Source organism: Scophthalmus maximus, chromosome 18 (assembly GCF_022379125.1).
Source record: "Scophthalmus maximus strain ysfricsl-2021 chromosome 18, ASM2237912v1, whole genome shotgun sequence".
Taxonomy (NCBI): Eukaryota; Metazoa; Chordata; class Actinopteri; order Pleuronectiformes; family Scophthalmidae; genus Scophthalmus; species Scophthalmus maximus.
The window spans coordinates 11,609,364-11,632,769 of NC_061532.1; the positions used below are offsets into that span (position 1 = coordinate 11,609,364).

The 23,406-nt window shown below is 42.6% G+C and overlaps 1 protein-coding gene and 1 long non-coding RNA gene across 5 annotated transcripts in view; one reads left to right on the forward strand and one right to left on the reverse strand.

Moving 5' to 3' along the window:
• LOC118289862 (protein EFR3 homolog B) overlaps positions 1-23,406 on the reverse strand; it is a 28,467-nt gene that overhangs the window by 4,312 nt on the left and 749 nt on the right. For 2 of the 4 annotated variants that reach the window (XM_035616992.2, XM_035616993.2), the window contains exons 3-16: positions 13,795-13,871; positions 11,601-11,728; positions 10,774-10,924; positions 8,568-8,689; positions 8,124-8,273; positions 5,244-5,378; positions 3,748-3,826; positions 3,248-3,383; positions 2,926-3,087; positions 2,606-2,717; positions 2,424-2,475; positions 1,569-1,741; positions 1,369-1,444; positions 990-1,151 (exon numbers count right to left, since the gene is read on the reverse strand). In XM_035616992.2, the coding sequence (XP_035472885.1) occupies positions 990-1,151; positions 1,369-1,444; positions 1,569-1,741; positions 2,424-2,475; positions 2,606-2,717; positions 2,926-3,087; positions 3,248-3,383; positions 3,748-3,826; positions 5,244-5,378; positions 8,124-8,273; positions 8,568-8,689; positions 10,774-10,924; positions 11,601-11,728; positions 13,795-13,871 (1,715 nt within the window). Of the gene's footprint in view, positions 1-989; positions 1,152-1,368; positions 1,445-1,568; positions 1,742-2,423; positions 2,476-2,605; positions 2,718-2,925; positions 3,088-3,247; positions 3,384-3,747; positions 3,827-5,243; positions 5,379-8,123; positions 8,274-8,567; positions 8,690-10,773; positions 10,925-11,600; positions 11,729-13,794; positions 13,872-20,254; positions 20,387-22,064; positions 23,143-23,406 lie in introns of those variants that run through there. The other 2 variants (XM_035616991.2, XM_035616995.2) reach the window with 2 other exon arrangements.
• Positions 7,267-8,581, forward strand: LOC118289864. Its single transcript, XR_004786260.2, has 3 exons — positions 7,267-7,402; positions 8,143-8,298; positions 8,443-8,581. It is a non-coding gene; the product is annotated as an uncharacterized LOC118289864 (long non-coding RNA).

A 23,406-nucleotide genomic window follows, 5' to 3' on the forward strand; every position in this document is an offset into this window, starting at 1 on the left:
CAGCTAAGGCTTTTATATAAGGACTAGTAGTTTTTATCGTTTAAAGATCTTGAAAGGTTTATACATGCTTTTATCTCGTCCCGACTGGACCGTTGTAACGCCCTTTACGCTGGCATAAGCCAGGCCTCCCTCTCACGCTTGCAGTTGTTCCAGAATGCTGCAGCTCGACTTTTAACAGGTACACGCAAGCGTGAGCACATTTGCACATTGCTTTTAAGTCACTTGATGGGCTAGCGCCAACCTATCTGTCTGAGCTCTTACAACCCCAAGTCCCATCAAGGTCACTCAGATCCGCCGACAAGTTGCTTCCGGTCATCCCCAGGTCAAGGATGAAGCAAAGGGGAGATTGTGCCTTTGCGGTTGTAGCCCTCAAACTCTGGAACGAGTTACCTCTGCACGTTACACTGGCCCTGACACGACCTGTCTTTAGATTCCGTCTTAAAACACATTTTTACTCCTTGGCTTTAAACTCAGTTTAACGATTGTTCTTCCCCGTCTTCTGTCTGTAAAACTGGTCCTTGTGTTTAATCGTGTAGAGTTTGTGTTGTTGTTTTTGTTTTACTCTGGTTTTTGGGATACTTTTAATGTACAGCACTTTGGTCAACTGTTGTTGTTTTTAAATGTGTCTCTATACATAAATTTGATTTAATTATGTATTTTTTTTATCAATTCAAACAATAGACTTGAGGTATGGTTTTATTTGTCTTGGGTTGTGTCCAATTCTTCATCTTGCATCGTTATTATTATGTTTTCATTGTGTATCTGTCAGCAGGACTATTACAAAACCCATTAACATGAAAGTTTGAGGGGTGGAGCACGACCAAAGGAAGAACCCATTCAAATTTGGAGGGAATTCGGATAAACGGGCCGATCCAGGATTATTATTTTTTTGGCAGTAATACTAGCACATGCAAACATTTACGCCTGAGCAAAACAAATAAATAAGTGAATATAATTAAATCTTAGTTAATAAGCATGTGGATGAGTACCTGCAATGCGAGTGCCAGGCGAATGAGGTCCACCACCACCTCTTCATTAGCCAGCTCCACACTGAGAAGGCCCAACAGAGCAAACAGGGTCTCGTAGTGCTGCCGACCACTGCTCGGCTCCTTACAGCCCAGGTAGATGTGTCGGTACAGCTGCTGGCCGTGCTGCGAGAGGACGACGCAGACAGAAGGATGAGTTGAGAGAAGGACTGGCAGAGAGGAGCTAAAATTATGAGAATATGATTTAAAATAGGAAAAGCAGAGTAGATGGCTGGATATGAAATTCTAAGACTTATATTTGAAAAGTACAGGAAATCTTTCTAAATTGCTCTCCATATCTAATTCCACTGACAACCAAACCACCTACAGATAGAGGACAGACCTTTTTCATGAATAAGTTGTCCTGCCTGGAACACTTTTCAACTTTGAGCTTGAGAACCGAGATGTCCGAGATGATGCTGCACAGACAGAGAGGAGGCACAACAAAAACACACAAACTGTAACTGAAGCACAGAGTGGTCTGATTAGCACAAGCGAAAACACAGGCACTACAATATACACAGACGCAAAAAAAAACCATACCTAATGTTGGAGAACTTGGGCCTGCTGTCGTGCCGGTCGATGAGACTGAGAAGGATTTGTAGCACCAGCATTCGAACCTCTGGATCCTCGGTTAGAGAGAAGGACAGCAGCGGCTCCAGGAAAGAGCTCGGCAGTGCCGTCAGCATGTTGGTGGTCTGGAAACCTGCCGTCACCTGAGAGGACGATGAGCACATTTTTGGTTTGCAACCTTACAATACATGGTGACACAGAGGAACTGCGGCTTTGGCCTTTATAGCACATAAGCTACAAATCATTTCTTAACGTAGAACCAGAGTGCTCAACGCCCTCAATTTACAGGAATTCACTTTTAATGTACAAAACATGTTGTGAAACAGGCCAATAGCTCTATTCTGGTCCAAGTAAGCATCGGGTGTCTGGATTGGCGCCCTGGATGAATGTGTGCTTTCCTTAAAGAACACATTCCTGCTTTGGCTAAAATAACATCACGAGCAAAATATTATGGCTGTGCAAACATTCCTGAGTTAATAGAAAGACAAATGCATGCAGAGGAAGGACAAGATGAAAGAGTTCTTTCATACCAGATTAGAACAGCCAAAACACACACAGCGTGTAGAGAATTATTGTCTCAAGAGAGCGAGAAGTGAAGTTTCACACTGACTGATTGAACTTCATGAACTTCTCGTCTACACCGTGATGAACACGGCCACGAGCACTATTCTCACAACTCATTGAGGCGCTGATGGATCCTGCCCCTCCCCCCTTGGTGTCACCTCTGATTTGATGACTTCCTCATCCAAGTTTTAATCTTCCGATACAAAAAAAAAAAAAAAGGCTTTCTGAATTAACAATGAGGATATGATGATCTACACCAACCTGGACCAAGGACTTCAGTAACATAACCTGAATCATCCTGGTACTCTCGGGCCTGGGGATGAAAGAGCAAATACAATTAAAATTGAAACGGCCTAAAATCTGATTTTTTTACAAAGCACATTTGACTGAAGAACAGAAAAACAAAGACAAGAAAAGTACATGCGGGTGCAAGAATAATTTACCCGGAGCCTGTGGACGGCATAGGAAGGTGAACCCCAGGGACAGGGGTCTTGCCCATGATGAACAGCATGACCTCTGACCTCTGGTATGTTGGCAAAGTGTTGGCAAATGAACCTGAAAGAGAAAAAAAAGTTTAATAAGATAGACAAAAGGAGGATAGGGACAGAAGGGAAGAAACTTAATTAATACCAGTCAGAAGAAAAAAACACAGGCATAAATATAAACACCACAGACAATCTGCTCCAGTCAAGGAGCCTTTCACTCTCACACACGTACACTCAGACACACACAAACCAAAACACACAGCCACCCCCAGACTCACCGATGGTCCTGATGACAGCCTCCTGCAGCTGTCTCTCCTCGTGGGCTTTGATGATCTTGGTGCCGATGTTGGTGCTGCCATCGTAGGAGCCGGTCAACTCGTAGTCCACACTGAGACGAAGCTGCCGCAGTAGAGTGTTGAAGACCTCCAGAACTGTGGGGCCTGCACATCGCAAACAGTGAATCATCAAAAGACCAGCTCAGCCCGAAATTAAAATATTTGCATCTGATTCACCCATTTACAAAACACCAGCCAGTGCCTCAGGTGTGTATGTACAGTACACGCGTGTGTGTGTGAGTGGGTGTTTATATACACAGCTCACCAACAGAGCCGCTGGCTGCGATGGCTGCTGCTTCCAGCAGAACCTCCACGATCCCAGCTCGCACTGTGGCCGAGTTCTTGCTGTTGGCGTCGAGGTGCCCGAGAAGCTGCTGGATGACCAAGTGAGAGTGCTGCGACTGAAAAAAGAAGCAGGAGTTGTAATTGATGAACGAAACCACAGTGGAAAACAGAACAAGAAAAAGTAGTAAGAAGGAGAGAGAAACAGAGGTTTTCATTCATGTCCATGATGTAGCACGGCTGTGAGGAGAACATCTCTCAGACATTTTCAGCTGTAAATCAGCGTGAACTCCACGAATCCTGGGGGATGTTTTAACTGTTCGCACCAAAGCATGTAATAACCACATACAAAAACACTGTAAATCACACAAAACCTTTCAGGTTTATGGTTCGGCTTGGATTTGAGGTCAAACGATGGAAAGAGAGTAAAAAAGAAGGTGAGGAAGAGGTCTTAATGGATATATTAGCACTATTATTACTCACCTGGATGGAGTACATGATGATTTTGAAGCAGCGCACTGCAAATGTCTTCCCCTCCCATAGAGAGTGGTTATCTAAATGCCTGCGGGAACACAGACAGGAAGAGCGTAAGAGATGGATAGAGAGGATGGAAACATACAGCACCAAGAGGGATGGAGAGCAGCAGGCGATACAGAGCACACTGACATTTCCATCAAAAGCCCCATCATCAAGACTCCATGTGTATTTTTTTAAGTTTTGTATTTGTATGATGAACAACAGAAAGATATAGAGGAACAGGAAGCTTATGAGACTAAAATGTAGGGAAGCAATATCAAGAATGCTGGAGAACACTATTACTCTGTCATAGTTGAATGCGATGGGTTTTTTTCAGGATGTTTTACAAGAAGCAAAAAGTCCTGTTGTAAGTAGAGACGGAGAGGTGGGGGCATAAATTACTGAAGCATGAAACAGACAGACAGTGATGAATGGAGCTGGTCTCACAGAGCACATGACAAGTGAGACAAATTGGAGGGTAAATTGGGAGACGGATGGATAAGAAGTGTTCAAAGAAAAAAATAATTTATACAGCTACATAAGTATTATATAGTCAGAGGAATTATGCAGAACAAAAATAAATAAATAATGGCATTATAGGCTTAAAGGATCCCAGAAATGTTATTTTTCCACGCTGCTATGCATTTTTTTTAATGTTTATATCCTAAACTTTGTATTTCGGCAGGCATTTTGTTTTTGTTATCCAGATCAATCAGGTTTAAAAACCCAGAAGGTTTTCCGCAGGGCGTCAGACTTCATCATCAGGCTGTATTCTTGCAAGCACATTCATGTACACGACTCAATTTACATCATGTATTTTTCAGCAGATATCTGACTACAACTCCATGGAGATATTGAAGGAATTATTACAAATACTCGCCGAGATACAGGAAATTAAGCTACATGGGACAAAGGATGGATAGTTTGATAGATATACCACAACTAAACCTGAAAAGAAAAATATGCTCAATACAAAAAGTGATGAGCTTTAATGTTTCGGGCTCAGAGACATGCAGCTACATGCAGTGAAAGGAAAAGGCTGAGATAAAGTAGAACTGAAGAAAGAGGTGGAGAGACAGACGACTAAAAAGAAAGAGCTCATCTCACAGAGGACTCGACATTCAAAGCTAAATAAAAACATCATAGAAGACAACATGAGGCAAAATAAAGCTGTGGAAAAAGTGAAATTGTGTCAGAAAAGAACAATAAGGGTAATAATATAATAACCTAACAAAGCAGACCGCAACATTAATACAGTACTTTACAATTTAAATGTCCAGTCTGCAAAACATGCCCTCATATCAAATAAGGAACTACTGTGTAACCTTGCATTGACCTTGTTCGCCCATTGGGCAAATCAAAGTGAAGCTGCGGCAGTGTGCTGGGCTGCTGCCCTTCTTCAGGTTTAGTCAGTGCGTCAGAAAAACTAAACAAACAACAGCATAAAGGAACAAATGTCTCACATTAGCACGGGTGAGATGGCGTTCTTGATGTTGCCGTAGGCAGCTCGTCCCAGCAGCTCCCTGAAGCAGAGCTCCGTCAGCTCCACGGGGCTTTCCTTCTCCTTCTCCGACGCTTGCAATGGCGATGGGGAGCGGCTGGCAACGGAGCGATGCAGGTCGGAAAAGCAGAGAAGAATGAGAGGGACGGAGAGGGCAGGGAGGAGGTGAGGAGAGACAAGGTGAGTTGAGAGGGGCAGAGAGGTAATGATGGAGAGAAGAGACGAGATGAGAGTCAGACATCAATTTGTTTCAACATCGGAGACTCCATGTTTCACACATACACACTTGTGTACTACTGCTTCACTGCAGCCTTCACTACCGAGGTGACTTCTCCCCTCTGCAGTAAAAATTAAGTGAGTGTGTTTCCCGTTGTGTTTTGTTTATGTGTGCAAGTGTGTGTTGACACACAGCTGGTCCAGCAGTTTGTTGTTCTCATGCATAGTTAAAACCCTCCACCATAACTCTAACTTGGTCATGACTAGCCTCGGGTTGGTCCACAAATGACCACACTAATTATTAATAGACGGATTTTTTTAATCTGACCTGCTTCTGCCGCTGTGGAGGAAATTTGACTTCCTGCGTCTTGGCGACTTATTTAAAATTCACAAAACCAAGAAAAGTACAGAATATACTGGACACAAAGCCATTTCATTTTAGTCAGCAAATGTAGGAAACTTGCGATCTTTGCAACGTCGCTCTCACCGAACCCTGTGGAAATGAAAAAGGACTATCAAACACCCACAGGAGACTTAATTCTGTGCTATCGGAGCACAGATTTGTCTAAGGATTTGGAGACTCACAAGGAAGTATTTGACACGAGGAGAAATCAGCATCACCACCCTCTGTTGGTCTACTTTTCAACTGTTTTTGAAACTTTTTTTGTTTCTGAATATGTATGAGTGTTAATGCAATCAGCCAGTAAAATCATGGTGTGTTTTAGGCATGACATGCAATAAATCAACCAACGCCATCTCCCATTTCCTTTAAAAGCCCGGTGCACTTGCACCTTGGCGGGTTGCTATTATGATGACAGCCCTGCCAGGTAGTAAGAGAGAACTCTGCAGAGGAAACATTTCCACTTTGTACACAGACATATTATATGTATGTGTAGGCCTGGCAACACCTGGATGCTCAGATGGGCAGAAGTGCATTCTATTTAACAGAATGGGCCCTGGACAGGAAAATGACAACTGTATTGGTGGCTTGCAGCGATTTACGCCAGGTGTAAGAAAGTCTTCACAGATGACAACACAAGATCTAAAACAGTCAACACACACAACGGGGCCCAGAGAAAAGATTTTTTTATCCATCTCCAGGAATAAACTGAGAATTAAGTCTGTGCCTGAAATTTATCTTCAAATGAACTTGTACATGCGCAGGCATTAATGCAGTGAAAGATGTACCATCTGTGAGTTAACAGCGCTGACTGCTCTGGGTATAATGACTATTACTCAGTGTGAGGAGGAGTGGAGGATACACAGCAGGGCCAGGTCTCATTACTCACAGAGGGGAGGGAAGCTTGATGGGAAATGTATTGGTCTGTCTCTTTCTGTCCATCTGCCTTGAACTGCACTATGGAGCAGGATTTGTTGTTATTGATGTAGCTTCGGGTTTAACTCTGGGTTTTCTTTTTTTGGGGTAAAATCACCATGGTAACTTGTTGCTGAACGGCTAACCTGAGATCAAAGAGATCAATGCCAGTCACCAGTCCATCTACTGACCAATCAGGTCACTGGGAAACCAGGATTGTCATCATTCTACAGGATCCTGACTGGGTGAAGAGTAACGTGACAAATAGTAAATCGCAGCAGATATTGAGCTCAACAGTGGCCACCCACAGTTAGAACGGCTCCGGTTGCAGAAAGTGAATTTCTGATTCACTCACTCCATTGACTTTTCATAAAATCCTTATATATGCTTCAGCAGCAGAAACAGTCTGACATCACTTCAGCTCCTCTTCTACATCCTCCTCCTCTACATATTGCTTAAACCAAATTGACCTGCACGTATCACCGTTTCTTTTCCAATCATATTAAAAACTTCATTCATGGCTCTGACAATGTCGCTTGTAATTAGCGACTCCGCCTCTTCCTCAGTTGACATCCAGCTCCATAGTACAGGTGATCTACGGATCCGGATTTGAATCAACACCTCTCAGTGAATCTGTAAATCAGTCAGTCACTCTCAAATACAACCTACTATAAATGACAGGTTGTTGAACTTTATGGTAGAGCAGACGCAGTTCTTAACTAAAGCTAAATAAAAATAGTCTGTAGGTAAATACTTCTGCTTGTCATAAACAAGTAAAATATGATAAAAAAATACGCTGTACGAGCAATATGCACAAAACAGAGATAGGAAGAAAAAAAAAACTGATGAAGAGATGACGTGATCGTAAACATTACTTGGAAAATAACAAGTGTCAATGTACTTAAATTATTTGGTGCTTAAAGCTGTAACAGACACAACAAGGCCTCGTTCACACCTGGCATCAGAATGTGTCTCCACATGTGACTGGACCTCACTTCTTACTACACGTAATTGCTGTTTGAACAGGCCCAATGTGATGTTGTTCTTAGACAGTCCGACTATGACAGATGCCTTCATCGTCAGAGTGTGTGTGTGTGTGGGCTGACTGGGCGAATCAAAGCTCTACAATGAAAAATGATTCCACTCATTTGAAATAGTAACAAAAGTAGAAAAAATCAATATGTGGTGGTCAATGTTGATATTGTAACAGTGGCAACATGTGTCCTCTCGGGTGCAGTGGCACCTGTAATCACGGCCGTCCACTACTGATCTGATCACCTGGGACCTGAGCTTGTTAATACTCTCTCTCACCTCTCTGAGCGCTCTCCAGTCTGCAGGTTGAAAAGCAGCGAGGGGACGATCTTGTCCATGTGCTGAGGGTCCCAGATGTTGGCCTGCAGCTCATCGTTCACGGTCTTCCTCACCACACCCTGCAGACCCTTGATCCCCGCCATACGGATCCTGGAGGCAACGAACACAGACGCAGGTGACACTAATCATTTGTGACTCGTTCTATAAATGGATGATTATATTTAGGATCTTGTCAGTGTTTCAAGGCTATATGTAACTATTCAAAGAGGTCACTTTTATTTTTAGTAGGTGACAAAATAACTTTTTTACTTTGTTTCAGAAGATATAAAGGAAATGTTCACAGAAAGCGGTAGTCTAAAAGAAAAAACCCTTCCTGTCGCCGTCTAAAAACAGCAGTTGCTTAATAATTCTGCATCTGTTGCAACCAAGCATCTGTCAACTCACTTGGTGCGGACGTCAGGATCCTCGAAACTAGAGTGGCACATCTCACTGAAGCGTGACACGAAGAAGTCATAACTGCGGTGGTACGACGGGGTGTCCTCTTCTATGTTGGCAAACTTCACAAACTGAGACAGGAAAAAAGAAACAATTCCACAGACTTTACAGTAATAAGTCTGCTCAAAGGTTAATAATAACTCATCTTAATTAAAAACTCTTTGATGAAATGACCTTAAATCCTAACGGTGAAATTAAAGTCAAGCTGTAGCACCACAACATCTCATTAAGAATGAAAAGCGAGGAGCAGAGAGGGGGCTCTCCCACTGGGCTCAGAAAATGTCACTATTTAAAAACGCTGACATTTAGCTTCACACCACACGACAATCAATAAATTATGAAGTAGATTTCTTTTGAATCAAGTTGGATATTATACAACACGCACTAAGAACAGTTTATTCAGTAAAGGAGATTCTAATTACATTACATAAAATCCCCCATTCAGAAACGCAGTCTAGATGAGTGCAGTAAACCCAATGCTGCACTAAGGATAAAAAAGTAGAAAATTAGCATCTAAAGAAGTCCCTACTGAATCTCTTTCCCGTGTACAGCGTCGAAGAGGCTAAATTAAATGAAGTACCTTTGAGCAAATTTAACGAAGTGAACCCATAACCGCTCCTGTGACGCTGCTGCAGGGAATTGCTGCAGCATGTTGATACCTGGATTCTGTACCCGCATTTATCTGTGTCTGCAGGATGGTATATACATCCATTGGCTATGAGCTGAGAATATAAACACTTTCGTTGCTGCACTGGGGGAAACTAATCACTGTCTCAAGTATTTTGTATCACAGAGCCATCCAAAAAAAAGGAACGGCAAATTGACAAACCGCTACCTCAGACACTGCTGTGTCAAAGAGCTGGGTGTGTGAGAGAAGGCTCTGCAGTATTAGGGTTTAGGTCACTGAAACAGTTGTGTCAGGAAACACAGGTCAGGCTTGATTCCTGTGGTAATAAACTCCCATAATCCTGCCCTTGACCTCTCTCTGACTCCGACACTGGTCTGCATTTGATGAGCCACACAAGCCATACTGCATAGGAGAGGTGCTACACTGTGGTTTCCACGTGAACATACAGTATTTATTTGCACCAACAGTACATGTTTATTTCTGTGTGCGTTTTGTCTTGGGTGTGTGCTTGGTCGGAATAATTCCAGGGAAACTGATCCCAATCAATATCCTCACAGTTGACAACAGGCACACTGAATGCAAATCTTACATTTAGCAGATATGGCAAAATTTCTCTCCTACTGATTGTTATGAACAGCATTGTGATGCTTAATTAATTATGCAACACTGTATTTGAAGGAGTGTCAGTGTGCGGCCTTGCTAAATAATCACACAAGTGTGTGTGGGAGAGAGGCCGATAGCAGGAAGATTAGGAGTGAAAGGCTGGCCTGTCTCGTCAATCTGTCTAGATGACTGCCGAGCTTTGCCAGTGTGGTCTGCAGCTAATCTGATTTTCCTTCATTCGTTTCTCTGCTGACCTGGCCAACAGCACCGATAGCTGCCTCCCACATTACAGCATATTCATCATTCTCCCTCTGCCCACCACTCTCCTCGATGAGCTCAAGGTTAACATATTTTACTTTGTGCCATTAAATCAGGAAAGTAAATGCAACCTGTTAACTTCTGATTATATAATACCTCTAAATATACTGAAATGGGTAGAATTTGCAGTAAAGCAGTAAAGCTTAGAATATAAGGCACATTGAGCACATTAATGACCAACAGTTCCAGGATGTGGCCTTTTGTCTACATTTATAACAGTAAAACAATCTGTCTTTGCTTTTAAATGATTGTTGTAACCACAAATGACCAGGCACGTCTTGTGCTTATCAAATTACATTTACAGCACTGAATTGTCTGAGTTTGCAACTGTAAAACTGTCTCTCCCTTAATGCAATGACTTATATCCAAGACTGGTGAAGTTCAGGGGTCAATTGGTTTGTCTTTTATCACAACAGATTTCACACTGCACCAAGTTAAAAGAAAATAAGTATTGCAATTGTAAATAAGCATTGTTACTCAAAGCGTTATATAGCACTTGAACAGTCATGATGGATGAAGCAAGCAGTTTGGTTGCATCATATCTGTAAAAATACAATAATAATGCGTTGAAATCTTTAGATTAGTAATTCAATCCTCGACACTCACAGAGTTGGTTCCTAGGATCTGCAGGTTGGGTTTGTCGGACTCTAGCAACTTGCGCACCATCTTAAGAAAGCTCTCCACAAACAGGTTGATGCTCTGACAGTGGCAGGCCATCAGCAGCTGGTCCAGGGCTTCCATGGCTATGCACACATACCTGCAGAGGTGAGGAGAGACACAGGGACGTGTGAATTAAGACAAATGACACTGTTGGAAAATACAATCTTGGTCTGGACATCTTATAAGGACAATAAAATAAATTGGATATACTCTGAAGATCAAAATGTGATCATCTCTGCCACCCAAAGTCTGGAGACTCACAGATCACGCATGTAGAGGGACTCTGCCAAGTGTAAATGTAATCTGTGCAGGCTGTTTGCATTGGCAAGAATCATCACAGGGCGTAATAATCATGAGTCACGGAAGACAACAACTCTCGTGGCGCCCAAGGTAAGCGCACACTGTATAGACACATAACTGTGGATGACCCGAATGTAGTCACGTTGTTTCTATTAAAAACCGACCAACCTTCCTCTTCACCTAGACATTTATTGGGCACTTTGCATGTACTGCCTGAGTAATAACATAATTACTTAGTATAATTCGGGAGGGAAAATGGTCAAGATCACATACTGTACACAATTACGTTACGTAAATGTATTTGATGAAACCTAAGATGAATCCCAACATTTTAATGTATAATTTCTAAATCAGATAAAATTATTACATGGAAGAATAATTACCACAAACAATCATTGTTTGGGCACAAATGTCAGCGTTGAAAAGTGTTTTCTGAGACAACTTTGAATTGCCGATTGACCAGCGATGCTCACCCGTATCTGTGCCGGGCCACATCCCTTGACAACCTCTCAGACAGGTAAGCTCCGATACGGTCGAGTTTCTCTGGAGCTGACAGGGCATAGAATGTCAGCTTCTCCATGTTGGCTTTCACCAGCCCATCCTAGGAGGGTGACGGAGGGAAGGAAGAAAAAAGAGAGAAAACAAGAAATGGAGGTTAAGAAAGTTATTTGAGTGTTACCTAGTTTTTCCCCCTTGACCTACTTCATTGCTCTTCAATTTGGTCAGGGGGAGGAGAGAGCTAAAAATCATCTATATTCCATTGAGATCGCTTTGCATTTCAGACACATGCAGTCATGAAGTAGCACTCACAAAAATGAATCGAAAATCCGGTTGAAAGTTTAAAAAAAACATTGATAAAACTATAAAGTTGTGATGGAGGACTGGTAGAATTTAGCGTTTAACGCACCTAAAGCTTTCCAAGGCAAGATGACTCTAAAAATAATAACTATGCCTTTTTCCACTTTTGACACATTGGAGGGAAACAGCATATAAATAGGCCTGTCAACAGAAAGAGCGGAGAAATATTGTGACCAATCCTTTATGGAGTACAAAAAGCACATTTGTTTCACAACATTTCATTTCAAGTGACAGTGAGTCAGCACAATACCAAGAACCTGAAGCTCTGAAATGGAATTCAGTCATTGTTCTTTGTAATTTAAACATGTGATTTTCCTATTTTGGCAGGTCACAATATCTTACATGAGAAAAGCCAATTGTCGTACACGTAGGAGACAGCAAGCAGCACTACTGCCAACTCTAAACCTTGTTGAAGTTAGTGTGTAGTTTGATAACCATCACCTGAACTTCATCATGTCATGTTTGTAGCTCTGTGTCTACAGTGTGTTGGTCTTTTTTCACAGCAGATATTCTGACAGGTCATATCAGGAAAAGCAAAGGTATTATAATAACATCATTGATGGCATCATTTAATTTGAGATTTTCCAGTTGGCACAGCTTCCTGGCACACCCGAGTGAAACAAGGCTGCTCATTAATGTCATCAGTTGCGCAGGCCTAAGTGTCGTGCTATTAAAAATGAAACTTCCTCTTATCAGAGGGTTAATGTAGAGATCGGCACATTTTTGTTCAATATAAAAGTGATTTTGTTTAAATCAAGGAACATCTCTTCCTCGCTGGTGATAAACTACAGTAATATAATTTCACATCGCACTATGCAAGTTCATGTGTTGTGTCATACATTTTCAGAAATGGGAGAGGCCATGGAAGTTATTTTTTCGTTGGATGGTAAGTTAATATATTGATATTTCTTTTCACATTTATTCATGTACACATTTCTTTAGAATTTTATAATAATGTCAGAGGAAGGTCTGTGAGCTACTTTGTCGCCTGTCTTGCAGTTTTTGGCCACAGACCTGAAAGGTAAAGTGGGTTACTGCAGCAGCACAGAGGGACTTGTGAAAACTTTCCTCTGCAAAAGAAAATCAGCTCCTATTTTACGATTCAATTTATGAGTCATACACATCAGATCTCAAACAATCAGAGGAAGTGGTAGCAAAGATGAGGTCAGTGGTTTGAAACCAACAGTTGGTGGTGCAAAGTTCTTTTGAATCACCTTAACTTCTTCAAAAACGTTATCATAAGACTGTGTTTTCATATTTGATCAGATTCCAGTGTTCAATTAATAAGCTGTACTGTTTGGAAAAGACTGGAATCATATTCTTGTGTCTGGTGACACCAGTCTTGACTAAAATATTGCTTTAAAACAATGTACACAGATTTACTGAATTGTTATTAATTGAGAACCAGCAACTTGTTAAAAATAAAAAATCTTCACATTTAACAGGAAGGCATGAAATACCTCTGTTGACCCTTTTGTTTTTTATTCCCCTTCAAGCTACATTAGGTCTCTTTAAGCTAAATGCACTATTTTTCCGGTGCACTACTGACAAGCACAAAGACGTTAACATGGAATAACAAAAAATTCAACTAAATAGATTGGACCTATAGATCTGCCAAATTGTCACTGACACTATTTGATCAGAGTAACATTACCTGGTCGAGATAACAATGGCTTTTACCCACAATTCAGCAAGTGCGTAAGTAACTTCCTCATGATTTGTACACATATGAAGGTAGAGGAATGGTTATCAAAGACAGCAAGACAGGGGATTACCAAACAAACAGAAAGTGTTACTGGAGCCTCTCACCTCTGGGTCTTCTGGGAAGATGTTGTCTACCAGTCTCTTGTACCGAGGCCTGAGCGCCCCGCAACAACCACAAACCCCTGAGGAGGAGGAGGAGGAGGAGGAGGAGAAGAGATGGGGAGACAGAATGGGCAATTAGACAGACGTGTCCAGTGTCAAAACAAGTCAAAGTGTCTTGTTTTTCTCATCCTCTCTTTCATAGCAATATTTTTTTTGTACTCTGTGCAAGTCTGGTTAAATGAAAGGACACAGTGCCAATGTAATAACGTATGTCTTCAATCGGCCACTTGTTCCAGAGGTTGGGTTAGAGACAATACACACTGTTGGTAGAATTAAAATTGCTATGTAGTGACAGGTAGTTTTTGCACTTAAGTGAAATATTGGTCAAGGATCAGTCGATAACTTGTGATAAACAGAAATTCTAAGACGGCGGCTGAATAGTGACAATCACTTCACAGAGGCAGCGGTGGAAAATTGGTGATGAAAAGTTAAAATTAAATTGACAGCAAGGACAACACAGCTGTGGCTAGTGAAATGACTACGAGTACAAATTATCAGCTGAGCGTAGATATGCAAGGAACTCGTCAGGGATCTGAAGACAGACTGAAAAAACTTCATCCATTACTTCCCATTGTATCAGGACCAAAAAAAAAAGCAAAGCATCCACAAATCTTCACAGTCAAACGCCCTGTGAGAACAGAGCTTCCAAATGTTGATCGCCAATGTCAGTATTGGCATGATGCCATTATTCAAACTACTGGTCCAAGATTTTAAAACGCACGTTTACAGAGTTTCAGAAAAACGGAAGCTTAGTCAGCACCTCTGCAGTTACAATCATTTTCTTTTTTTTTTTAAACTTCCCCACACAAACCCATGTTAGGTGAAGGCAACCCTGTCAGAAGACGTTTGAGGAAGGCCAGGTGTCGAAAGAAAGAGGTCACACACACACACACACACACACACACACACACACACACACACACACACACACACACACACACACACACACACACACACACACACACACACACACACACACACACACACACACACACACACACACACACACACACACACACACACACACACACACAGCCTTGGAGAGCTAAGAGTGCAGCACACTGACGAAGAGTGATTTTTCTGACTTTGCAATGACGTGAAAGCAAGCTGGGAAGCCAGCAAGAGCTGGATCCTGATTGGCTGAGGGAATTCAGCAGTGGTGAGTCATAAGGAGACCCTGGGAGAACAAAAAAACACAGGGATAACCTAAAAAGACAACAACAAAAAAACAACTCATTTGTATAACCATTCAGATACCTCCTCATCACAACTACTGAATTCCTGTATTCCTGAAACAAAGATATAAAAGTTTAGGAGTCCGGAATGGTAATGAGGGGAAAAAAGAAAAAGAAAGTAGGTCATTACGGAGTAAGCAATGGACTCAGTGGGACACTTCTAACAGGTACAAGACAAATTGAATGTGTTTTAAGTTAAAGCAAAATAATCTGCTTTTCCTCCGTCCTTCCTTCCCTCGCAACCTCATTTTCCTTCCTTCTATTCTTCCGAAGAAATACCAGGTTTCATTTTGCTCCTTCAACACTATGAGACACTCAGCCTCCTGAAGAGACTAGATTATTCAAACCAATTGTCAACTTGAGCTACACGTTAAAAATTATATAACGGTTGGTTCATTCAAAATATAACTGTGCACAATTCTCACAGATGACAGTGGCAATCAGCAGCCACGTGCCTGACTCACCAATGTGCAAAGACAAGCTGAGGCCTGCTACAGTGACACCACTGCTCCAGACGTATCTTGTGCAACACAGTTGATAAATTAAATAACCACTGAATGTATAACTTAATTGACCACTTTAAATAATAAAAACAATAATATATATATAAATGATGATACAAATTAACAACAATTTCCATGGCCTTACAGGAAAAAATGCCATTTTCACATTTATTTCCAGTATTAATTGAGAAATCATTAAATCAATGAAATGTCTGAATGGAAATATTATATTTTCTAAAAGACCAAGGTAAGTTATTAAAATAGCTTGTTGCTTTGACGACCATTGGCCTTTAACTAAAAAATATTTATTTCACCATCACATAAAAAGCTGCAAATTTTCTGCTGAAAGACTTATCATTCTATCAACCAGTCGTCTTCAGCTATATATTATACTGCCTGAATGTCAGCGCCAGTTTGGAAAGCTTTAGAAATTATTATTCAAACGGGGAATTTTCAAACTTAACACGTTAAGCACTTTTGCTTGATTCAGTCCCAAATTGTCTGTAATGAGGAACACAATAACATAACTATCTAAGTGGTAAGAAAATAATATATTCTGTCATCCGCAGGTAAAAGAATGTGGCCTTACGACAGTTTTGGTTATGTGTTAAGTACAGTATAGGAGACAAGTCCTTGAGAAGCCTTTCAAATAGAATAAGAGGCATCTTTACATCTTAACTACTTAAAAGCCCTTCAGTTTCAAGGCTGCTGTCTGCTCTCTAAAAGTTCTGCTGAACTCCACAGCAGGAGCTCTTCTAGCGTTCAGGCTTATCTCCGAGAGCTGTGTCTATTCATAGCAGTGCTCCTCTCTCCTCCATCACTTTAACTCTAATGAGGCCTTTGCACTGCTCCCTCCCTCCCTCCCTCCCTCCTCCCTCCTCCCTACCTCGTGTCCTCCTGCACTCACCCAACCTCCCTCTACCTCCCTCCCTCACTCACTCACTCATCCTGGCGTTCCTGGCTGGGGGCCTGAGTGTAGGAGTCGCCACTGAATTAATGAAAATGCAGCAGGTCCCAAGTGTAGTGAGGAAAAGGTGGAGGACAAAGAAAGCGTGACCGAGACGGGGGAAAGCGTTAAAGACAGTGACGGAGAAGTGTGATGAGGCAGGTGGATTGAATGAGTCACAGATTTAAGCTACTTATTGTTTCTTCTTTGTCCAGTATTAATCTGTCGTGTCCTCTACAACTTCGATGTAGACAAAGTTTTCACAGGAAAATCTTTGTTACAAGCATATGCACTTCCACTGCAAACAGCTATGAGCAAGTCACCTTCAATGGTACCTTCAATATTCAATGATATCCGTCCACACAAGCGTTTAGCTCTGTGTCAGTATTATATGTCACCTGAAAACTCCTACCACATGACCATTCACGTACAGTAAACTGAGCATGTGCGTACCAGTGTAAACAGGAAGAAGAGCGTCTACTCCGCGTTTGGTTGCTTAGTTGCAGAAAATACTACTTGTAAGAAACAGCAACAGTGACAGGTACAAGGATTTTATATTCTCGGAGGGACAACGAGGTGGAACAGTTAATAACATTTTGAATTAATTGCTAGTAGTCGAGTCGTGACTGATAAGAACCAATCAGGAAGCAAATGCGATTCCGTTTTTCCTCTGACATACTATAGCGCAGCCTCCAGAATTTTCAAACTAAAACAGAACAACAACATTTCCAAACATCTCTGTTTTAGGTGCTCAAAGACTCTGGAGTAGTTTGGACGGGCAGGCGTTATCGTCGCAGCAGTGATGAGTTTTGTAAATGAAAACGACGAGGTAGTGTGGATGTGGTCTGCATCTCAAGAAACGGTCATTGTGTGAAAGTGGCAGGTCACACCTACTGGTCACCACACTATACACTGGAAACTGCCATAATTTATAGCATTCACATATTCTGCTGACAGCATGTCAGTGACTTGAAAATCTAGAAAAAACCCTGTATGGTTTCAGAGCTGTATTCAGTTTTTGTGGGGGAACAAATAGACAAATAAATAAGCAGAGTTGTTGTGTGTTTCTCGTGTTGGTAATGGTGGGTTAGTGTGTAAAAAGCGAGAGAGCAACACGTCGGTGGGTGGACAGGGATCTGGAAGACAGTGGTGAAAAGCACACACAGCAGGGGATCTCACGACATCCACCCACTCTGCATGGCAAGCTCACAACACATTTAGGGGCTGGACACAGAGCTCTTCCATACACACTCGCAACATAAACCCACACAACAAAACATGCTCGCGCGCACTTTAAGGGGAGCGAAACAGAGGAACAATGAATTGCTGGTTGCTGGTAGACGGAACAAAATAATAAAGGAGGAGGAGGAGGAGGACATATCTGGCACCTCGTCGGGGGTCATTTGTTTCACTGTTTGAATGCTTGGAATTTAAGTGTGCGTATGAGTGCACACATGTGGAGGGGTCTCCACCCCTCAAATCACCACAGCAAGGAGCCGGCCAATCAAAAGTCTATTTTTATCCCCTGAAACAATGGGCTGGTACATTAACAGATTACACTCTCCATTTCCCCCAGGATTTCAGCTTAACATTTTCCACATTAGGGTGAGACAGTGAGCGTGGAGAAAAAAATAACTGAAGGGAGAAGAATAGGTGCAAACTAAAAAAAAATACATCTCTGAAAGACATTTGTACATAGTAATATAAAAGAAATATGCCCACGAAAATACACAAACACAGTCAACTGTTGATAGGATTGTGAACTTTAGGTCACATATCAGCACACACCCACAAAGTTCAACCTCAACACAAAATGGGCCACCAATGCACAGGACCACTGTAGTCACTGAACACATGCACACAAGGTAGGAGGAGAATGACAAGCAGCCTGGCACATACTGCAGTGTCACATCTGGACCCGCTGTCCTGAAGCTGCTACGCTGTACCAAAAATCATGTGGCTGACAAGAGAGAGTAAATATAGCCCTGCGGAAATATAATGCACATTTTGGATCCGTGTGTGTGTGTGTGTGTGTGAGAGAGAGAGACAGAACTGTCAACATACATTTATACCTCCCCTTCACATGGGGTCATTCAAGCAAGCACATGGACATACTCAAGCAAACAGCGTGCCCTCTTTTTGGTAACTGTGCAGCGATCTGCTGTGAGCTGTACACACCTGAACAGAATTCACGACACTTCTCACAGTGGTTACAAAGCATGTTGCCCTTCAGGTGGGGTTATTACATAAGCGGGAGGAGGAGGGGGTGCAGACCAAGTCCTGCTATTTTTACATCAGCAAGCAAGGAGGGGCAAAACGTCTTTAAAACAGTGGATGGACACTGTTGAAATGCAAGCACACAACAGAAGCTACTAACACACACAGAGGGAGAGAACAAGATAAGAGACTGTAAGCAACAAACATGTAATGAGCACGGCTGATTCAACAGCTAACTAACATGCACACAAGCTGTCGCTCAGCGGAGCAGATGATAGAAGGTGAAGAGGTTCAGCTTGACGGATGAATGTGAACTGTTGTCAGTAAGGCGTGCAGGAGGAGGACAGCTATTCAAATTCAGTGCATATATAACTACAACGTCAACTTATCCCCTCTGTCACGACGAGCCCTATATATGAATTGAGAACACATCTTCACGCTACTGACACACACACACATTGAGCATACACTTTAGTATTCTGTATATAATTTTTTTTTCAACCCATCAATCCCTGAGTCATAATCACAGTACACGTTCAATCCATTGTGGGTGGCGGCGGCGGCGAACATGGCTGGCATAATACGACCGACACTCTGATGTTCAAACGCGGCTGCCAACAAATCGTCGTGATACAAGCCCGAGTCGACACACAGTGAATCACAGTCCAACAGTTACTGAAACTGGGCCAAGAGGGTGTCAAGCCCGGAGCGCCGCTCCTTCACCAGTGTGGTGCACAGAGAAGCCAAACGGAGCTCGGCCTTCCCGTGTGCAGTGTCTGCTGCTGATGATTCATTTGCCTCCTAACCAAAACCTTTTTTCCATCAATGGTCTGCACCCTCGACGCAAAGCTGCCCACATTTCGAATTAGCGCTAATCAATGAACCATATATCAACATGTCCCAGTAACACCAGAGCGACCGACAACAACAACACCTCACCAAGGGCATCGTCTCAAGATCGCAACATTTGGCAGAAAAAGTATCCCAAGTTTTAACTTTCCTCATCACAAATACCACTTTTTCGGAGGCATGAATTAACCATGTGCTACTTAAAATACTACTTCATGAAAGCCATTTAAGGATAGCAAGAAAAATTAAACACACTAAGAGAAGGTCTCACACGGATATCTACAACAGTTAGCGGACTGTGTTGTACTAGCAGAGAACCAACGCTACCCCTCACATATAAACAGAAGGACACAATGCAAGTAAAACAGTATAACTGTCAGTTACCGAAAATAAACATCTCGAAAGTGCGTGTCACCTTGTAAGCTAATACTGTAATTCAATAAAGAGTATCCACATAGGAGAGTAAGTTCCCATGCGCGCTTTGAGGAGACGCTGGACTGTAGTGACAGCTGCCGTCGGTCACAAGACAGGTAAGAGGACACAAGGTTGTAGAATGTAGGAAAACTGGCTGAATGCTTCACATTGCTCACATGCCGACAAAGGCAGGAACACGCACACTTAACACACAACGGAGGAATGTCAGCTCTTCTTACCGTACATCACTCGTGATGTTGGAGTCGCTAACCGCAGTAGCCTACGATTCCTTGATGCGGCTTCAGTGGTTTACACAGACACGCTGCTGTGCCAAGAGGCACTGAAAATGCACTAACACACACACACACACACACACGCACACACACACGCACACGCACACACACACACGCACACACACACACGCACACACACACACACCGCTCACTCTGGGATAAATGCCTGCACGTGTGCTTGGAGCTAAAAGGCATATGAATGCGCACCGTGATTGGTGCAGAGCGCCTGGCTTGATGCAATGAATTACACACACTCCGCTTGCCGAGCAGACACACACGCGCGCGCGCACAGAAGGGGGCTGGAAGGCAACGTCAGAGAGAAGCGTGCCGTGATGACCTTGGATTTTCCCGTTCGTCTTCTGCAGCAGTGCTCCTTCTCAAAGAGGCAGTGCAGATTTTATATGCAGGTGCACATGCAAACACATCCACCTCACATGTAGTCATTTCTCTCAGTTGCAGAAAAAGAAACAGAGAAACGGTGGGCGGGGGGGGGGGGGGTTAGAGAGAAATGTGCATACCAGGGATAGAAAGGGAGAAGACCTCCCACTCACGCAATCTCCTTTCCCTCTCTCCACCCCCTGCCAGCATCACGCTTTCCGTCCTCTCCATCATTATCCTTCTCATGCCTCCTTCTTCACTTCCTTTCAGATTTTCCTTCCATGCTTATGCCCCTTTTTGCTACATTTACTTCCATTTCTTTTTGGCCTACGACCAACATGTCTGCCTTTTCTTTTTTATTCATTTTGACAGGATTGGAAATCAATTTTTCCCACAGCCACGGCGGCTGGTGGAAACCTCAAACATATACCAACCTTCCATTTTTAATTCAGATATTCATAAATAATAATAAAAATGTTGACTGGTATTTGCATTAAAAAAAACTGTGATAGAAAGACTGCAAAACTGTGAAATACTACTCTTTTCACAACATCAGTGTTTACTCATTCTCTTCCAGGCTTTCATCTTCTAAAACCATCGTGCATTAACACAATGCTGATCAGAAGCTGGCACACATTTCTTGGTTGGCAGGGCTTCTCGTCTGCACAACACGAGCAGAACTCTCACATCAATTCATGCTCTTGTTTACATTTTCAGCAAGCTATGACAAACACAGAACCAGGTATAACATCCAGCGAAAGTTTTCATTATTCCATACATCGGTTTATAGATAACGTGGCATGAATTGTCAAGACCGACCATTTAACACAACAATTTTTTTGTGGGAATATCCGAGATAGTGTCACGTCTTGTGAGTAACCTAAGACCCTCTACAAAGCGTTCACAGGTACCAGAAGGTTTTTTTCGCCCACTTTGTTTCAATAACTGCTTGTTTTCCTTGTCCTTGCATACCAGCAGTTCTGAACCAACATTCCCCGTAGAGCCACAGAGAACACTTTATTAATTTTTGAGTTTATGGATCCGTCAAGATTAATTTAATATGAACAGGACAGAAAATGGATGACACTTCCCGTTAATTAGTTGAAACAGTTCCACCGCAGCCTGGTGCAAAATACTGATCACAGCCAGTGTCCTCTCAACCTGCTCAGTATCCTCAACAAACTATCAAATCAGCTCAATCAACTTCTGCTTGTGACAGGAAGTAGGTAGGCACACATCAGAACCCAAATAGAAGTATTTTCCTCAAACATCATGGAACCGAGGGGGGAGAAGGCAACGCTTCAGGGAAATGATTCATGTGTCTTAGAAAGCAAGACGGAGCCAGCGAGAGAACAGAGGAGGTGGTGTTGTCACTTACCCTTGCCAATGCGATGGTCCAGAAGGGTACGACAGTCCAGTGCCAGCCTCGGAGAGGCTGGGACATCAGGCGCAGGCAAGGGCATGGCAGGCGAACAAACACACACTCACAACAGCCCACAAGCACACACACACACACACACACTTGCTTAGACACACACTACTCCTTTCATAGACGCAGGAAAAACTCCAAACCAGAGCCAAAAATGGGCATGTAACACCACAAGCTACAGACTTAAAATCCCAAACTATTTGGTTATAATTAGAACAAGAAGGTTTGGCTTACCACCACTCGCGAAAACTACCACCTTCAATTTCACAACTCCTTGACACAAAAGCTTAACGCAGGACTTTACTCACTCACTTGCATCCTAAATTTGGAATAAAACACTACACACAACGCACACATACACTTGTCCTCAATGAAGCCTGATGAGAAACGCCAGGTCCAACTTCTGTGCAAAGTCTGACAACAGAAAAAAAATCCCTGCAGAAAACAAAGTCGTACGTCCCGGTCTTAAGTCTTCTTCGTAATTTCTGTCAGCACATCGGACAGGTTTACCGTATTAACAAGGAGATTAGCGATTAGTCCTTCGATGGCAGCTCCGCTCTCCGTGTGCGCCTCGCTCATTAATAAACATCTCACTGACACAATGGGGCTCACTATCCCACCACAAGGTTCTCTCTCTGGGCGAGAGACGCAGGCAGACACAGAGATTGGCGTGCGGAGAGAAGCTGGGAGAGGGGGAAGGCGTGGGACAAGCATTCGGTCAGTGGGTTTGAGGTTTCGAGTGAAGGGGCAAATCAGTGGACACCACCAACACAGGCAAACTGTCCGGTGAGTGATTTCTGTGCATACTCCATACACCTTGGCTGCACAACAGGCACATCACATACGAGTACGGTATACACACTCCTGAAACAGTCATTCAGTCTGTAAAGTTTCTCTAACAAAACTTTTCCACAATCTGTGGATTTGTATTAGGCAGCTTTTTTTTTAGCAGCTTTATTGATTTTTTTTATCGCATTCACAAGATAGTGTTATTGTGTAGTACAATACATTACAACTTTCTTTCACAAGTCCCCCCCGCCCCCGCCAGCCCACAACATAATTACTCTCTTAACATCTGATTTATTAAGATAGATAATAACAAAAAGAGTTATGACAGGCATAACAAAAAACAAAAAACATTTTGCTATCACTCTCCGAGACATGCCCCAGTCCTTACTCCTTCTGGGGTTCAACGCTAGTTAGATTTTTAAGCTCATCTATTTTTGAAAGAACACCTTTTATTATTTTAATTCCTACACTGCCCTACTTTCAACTGTTTGGGGGGGTCTGT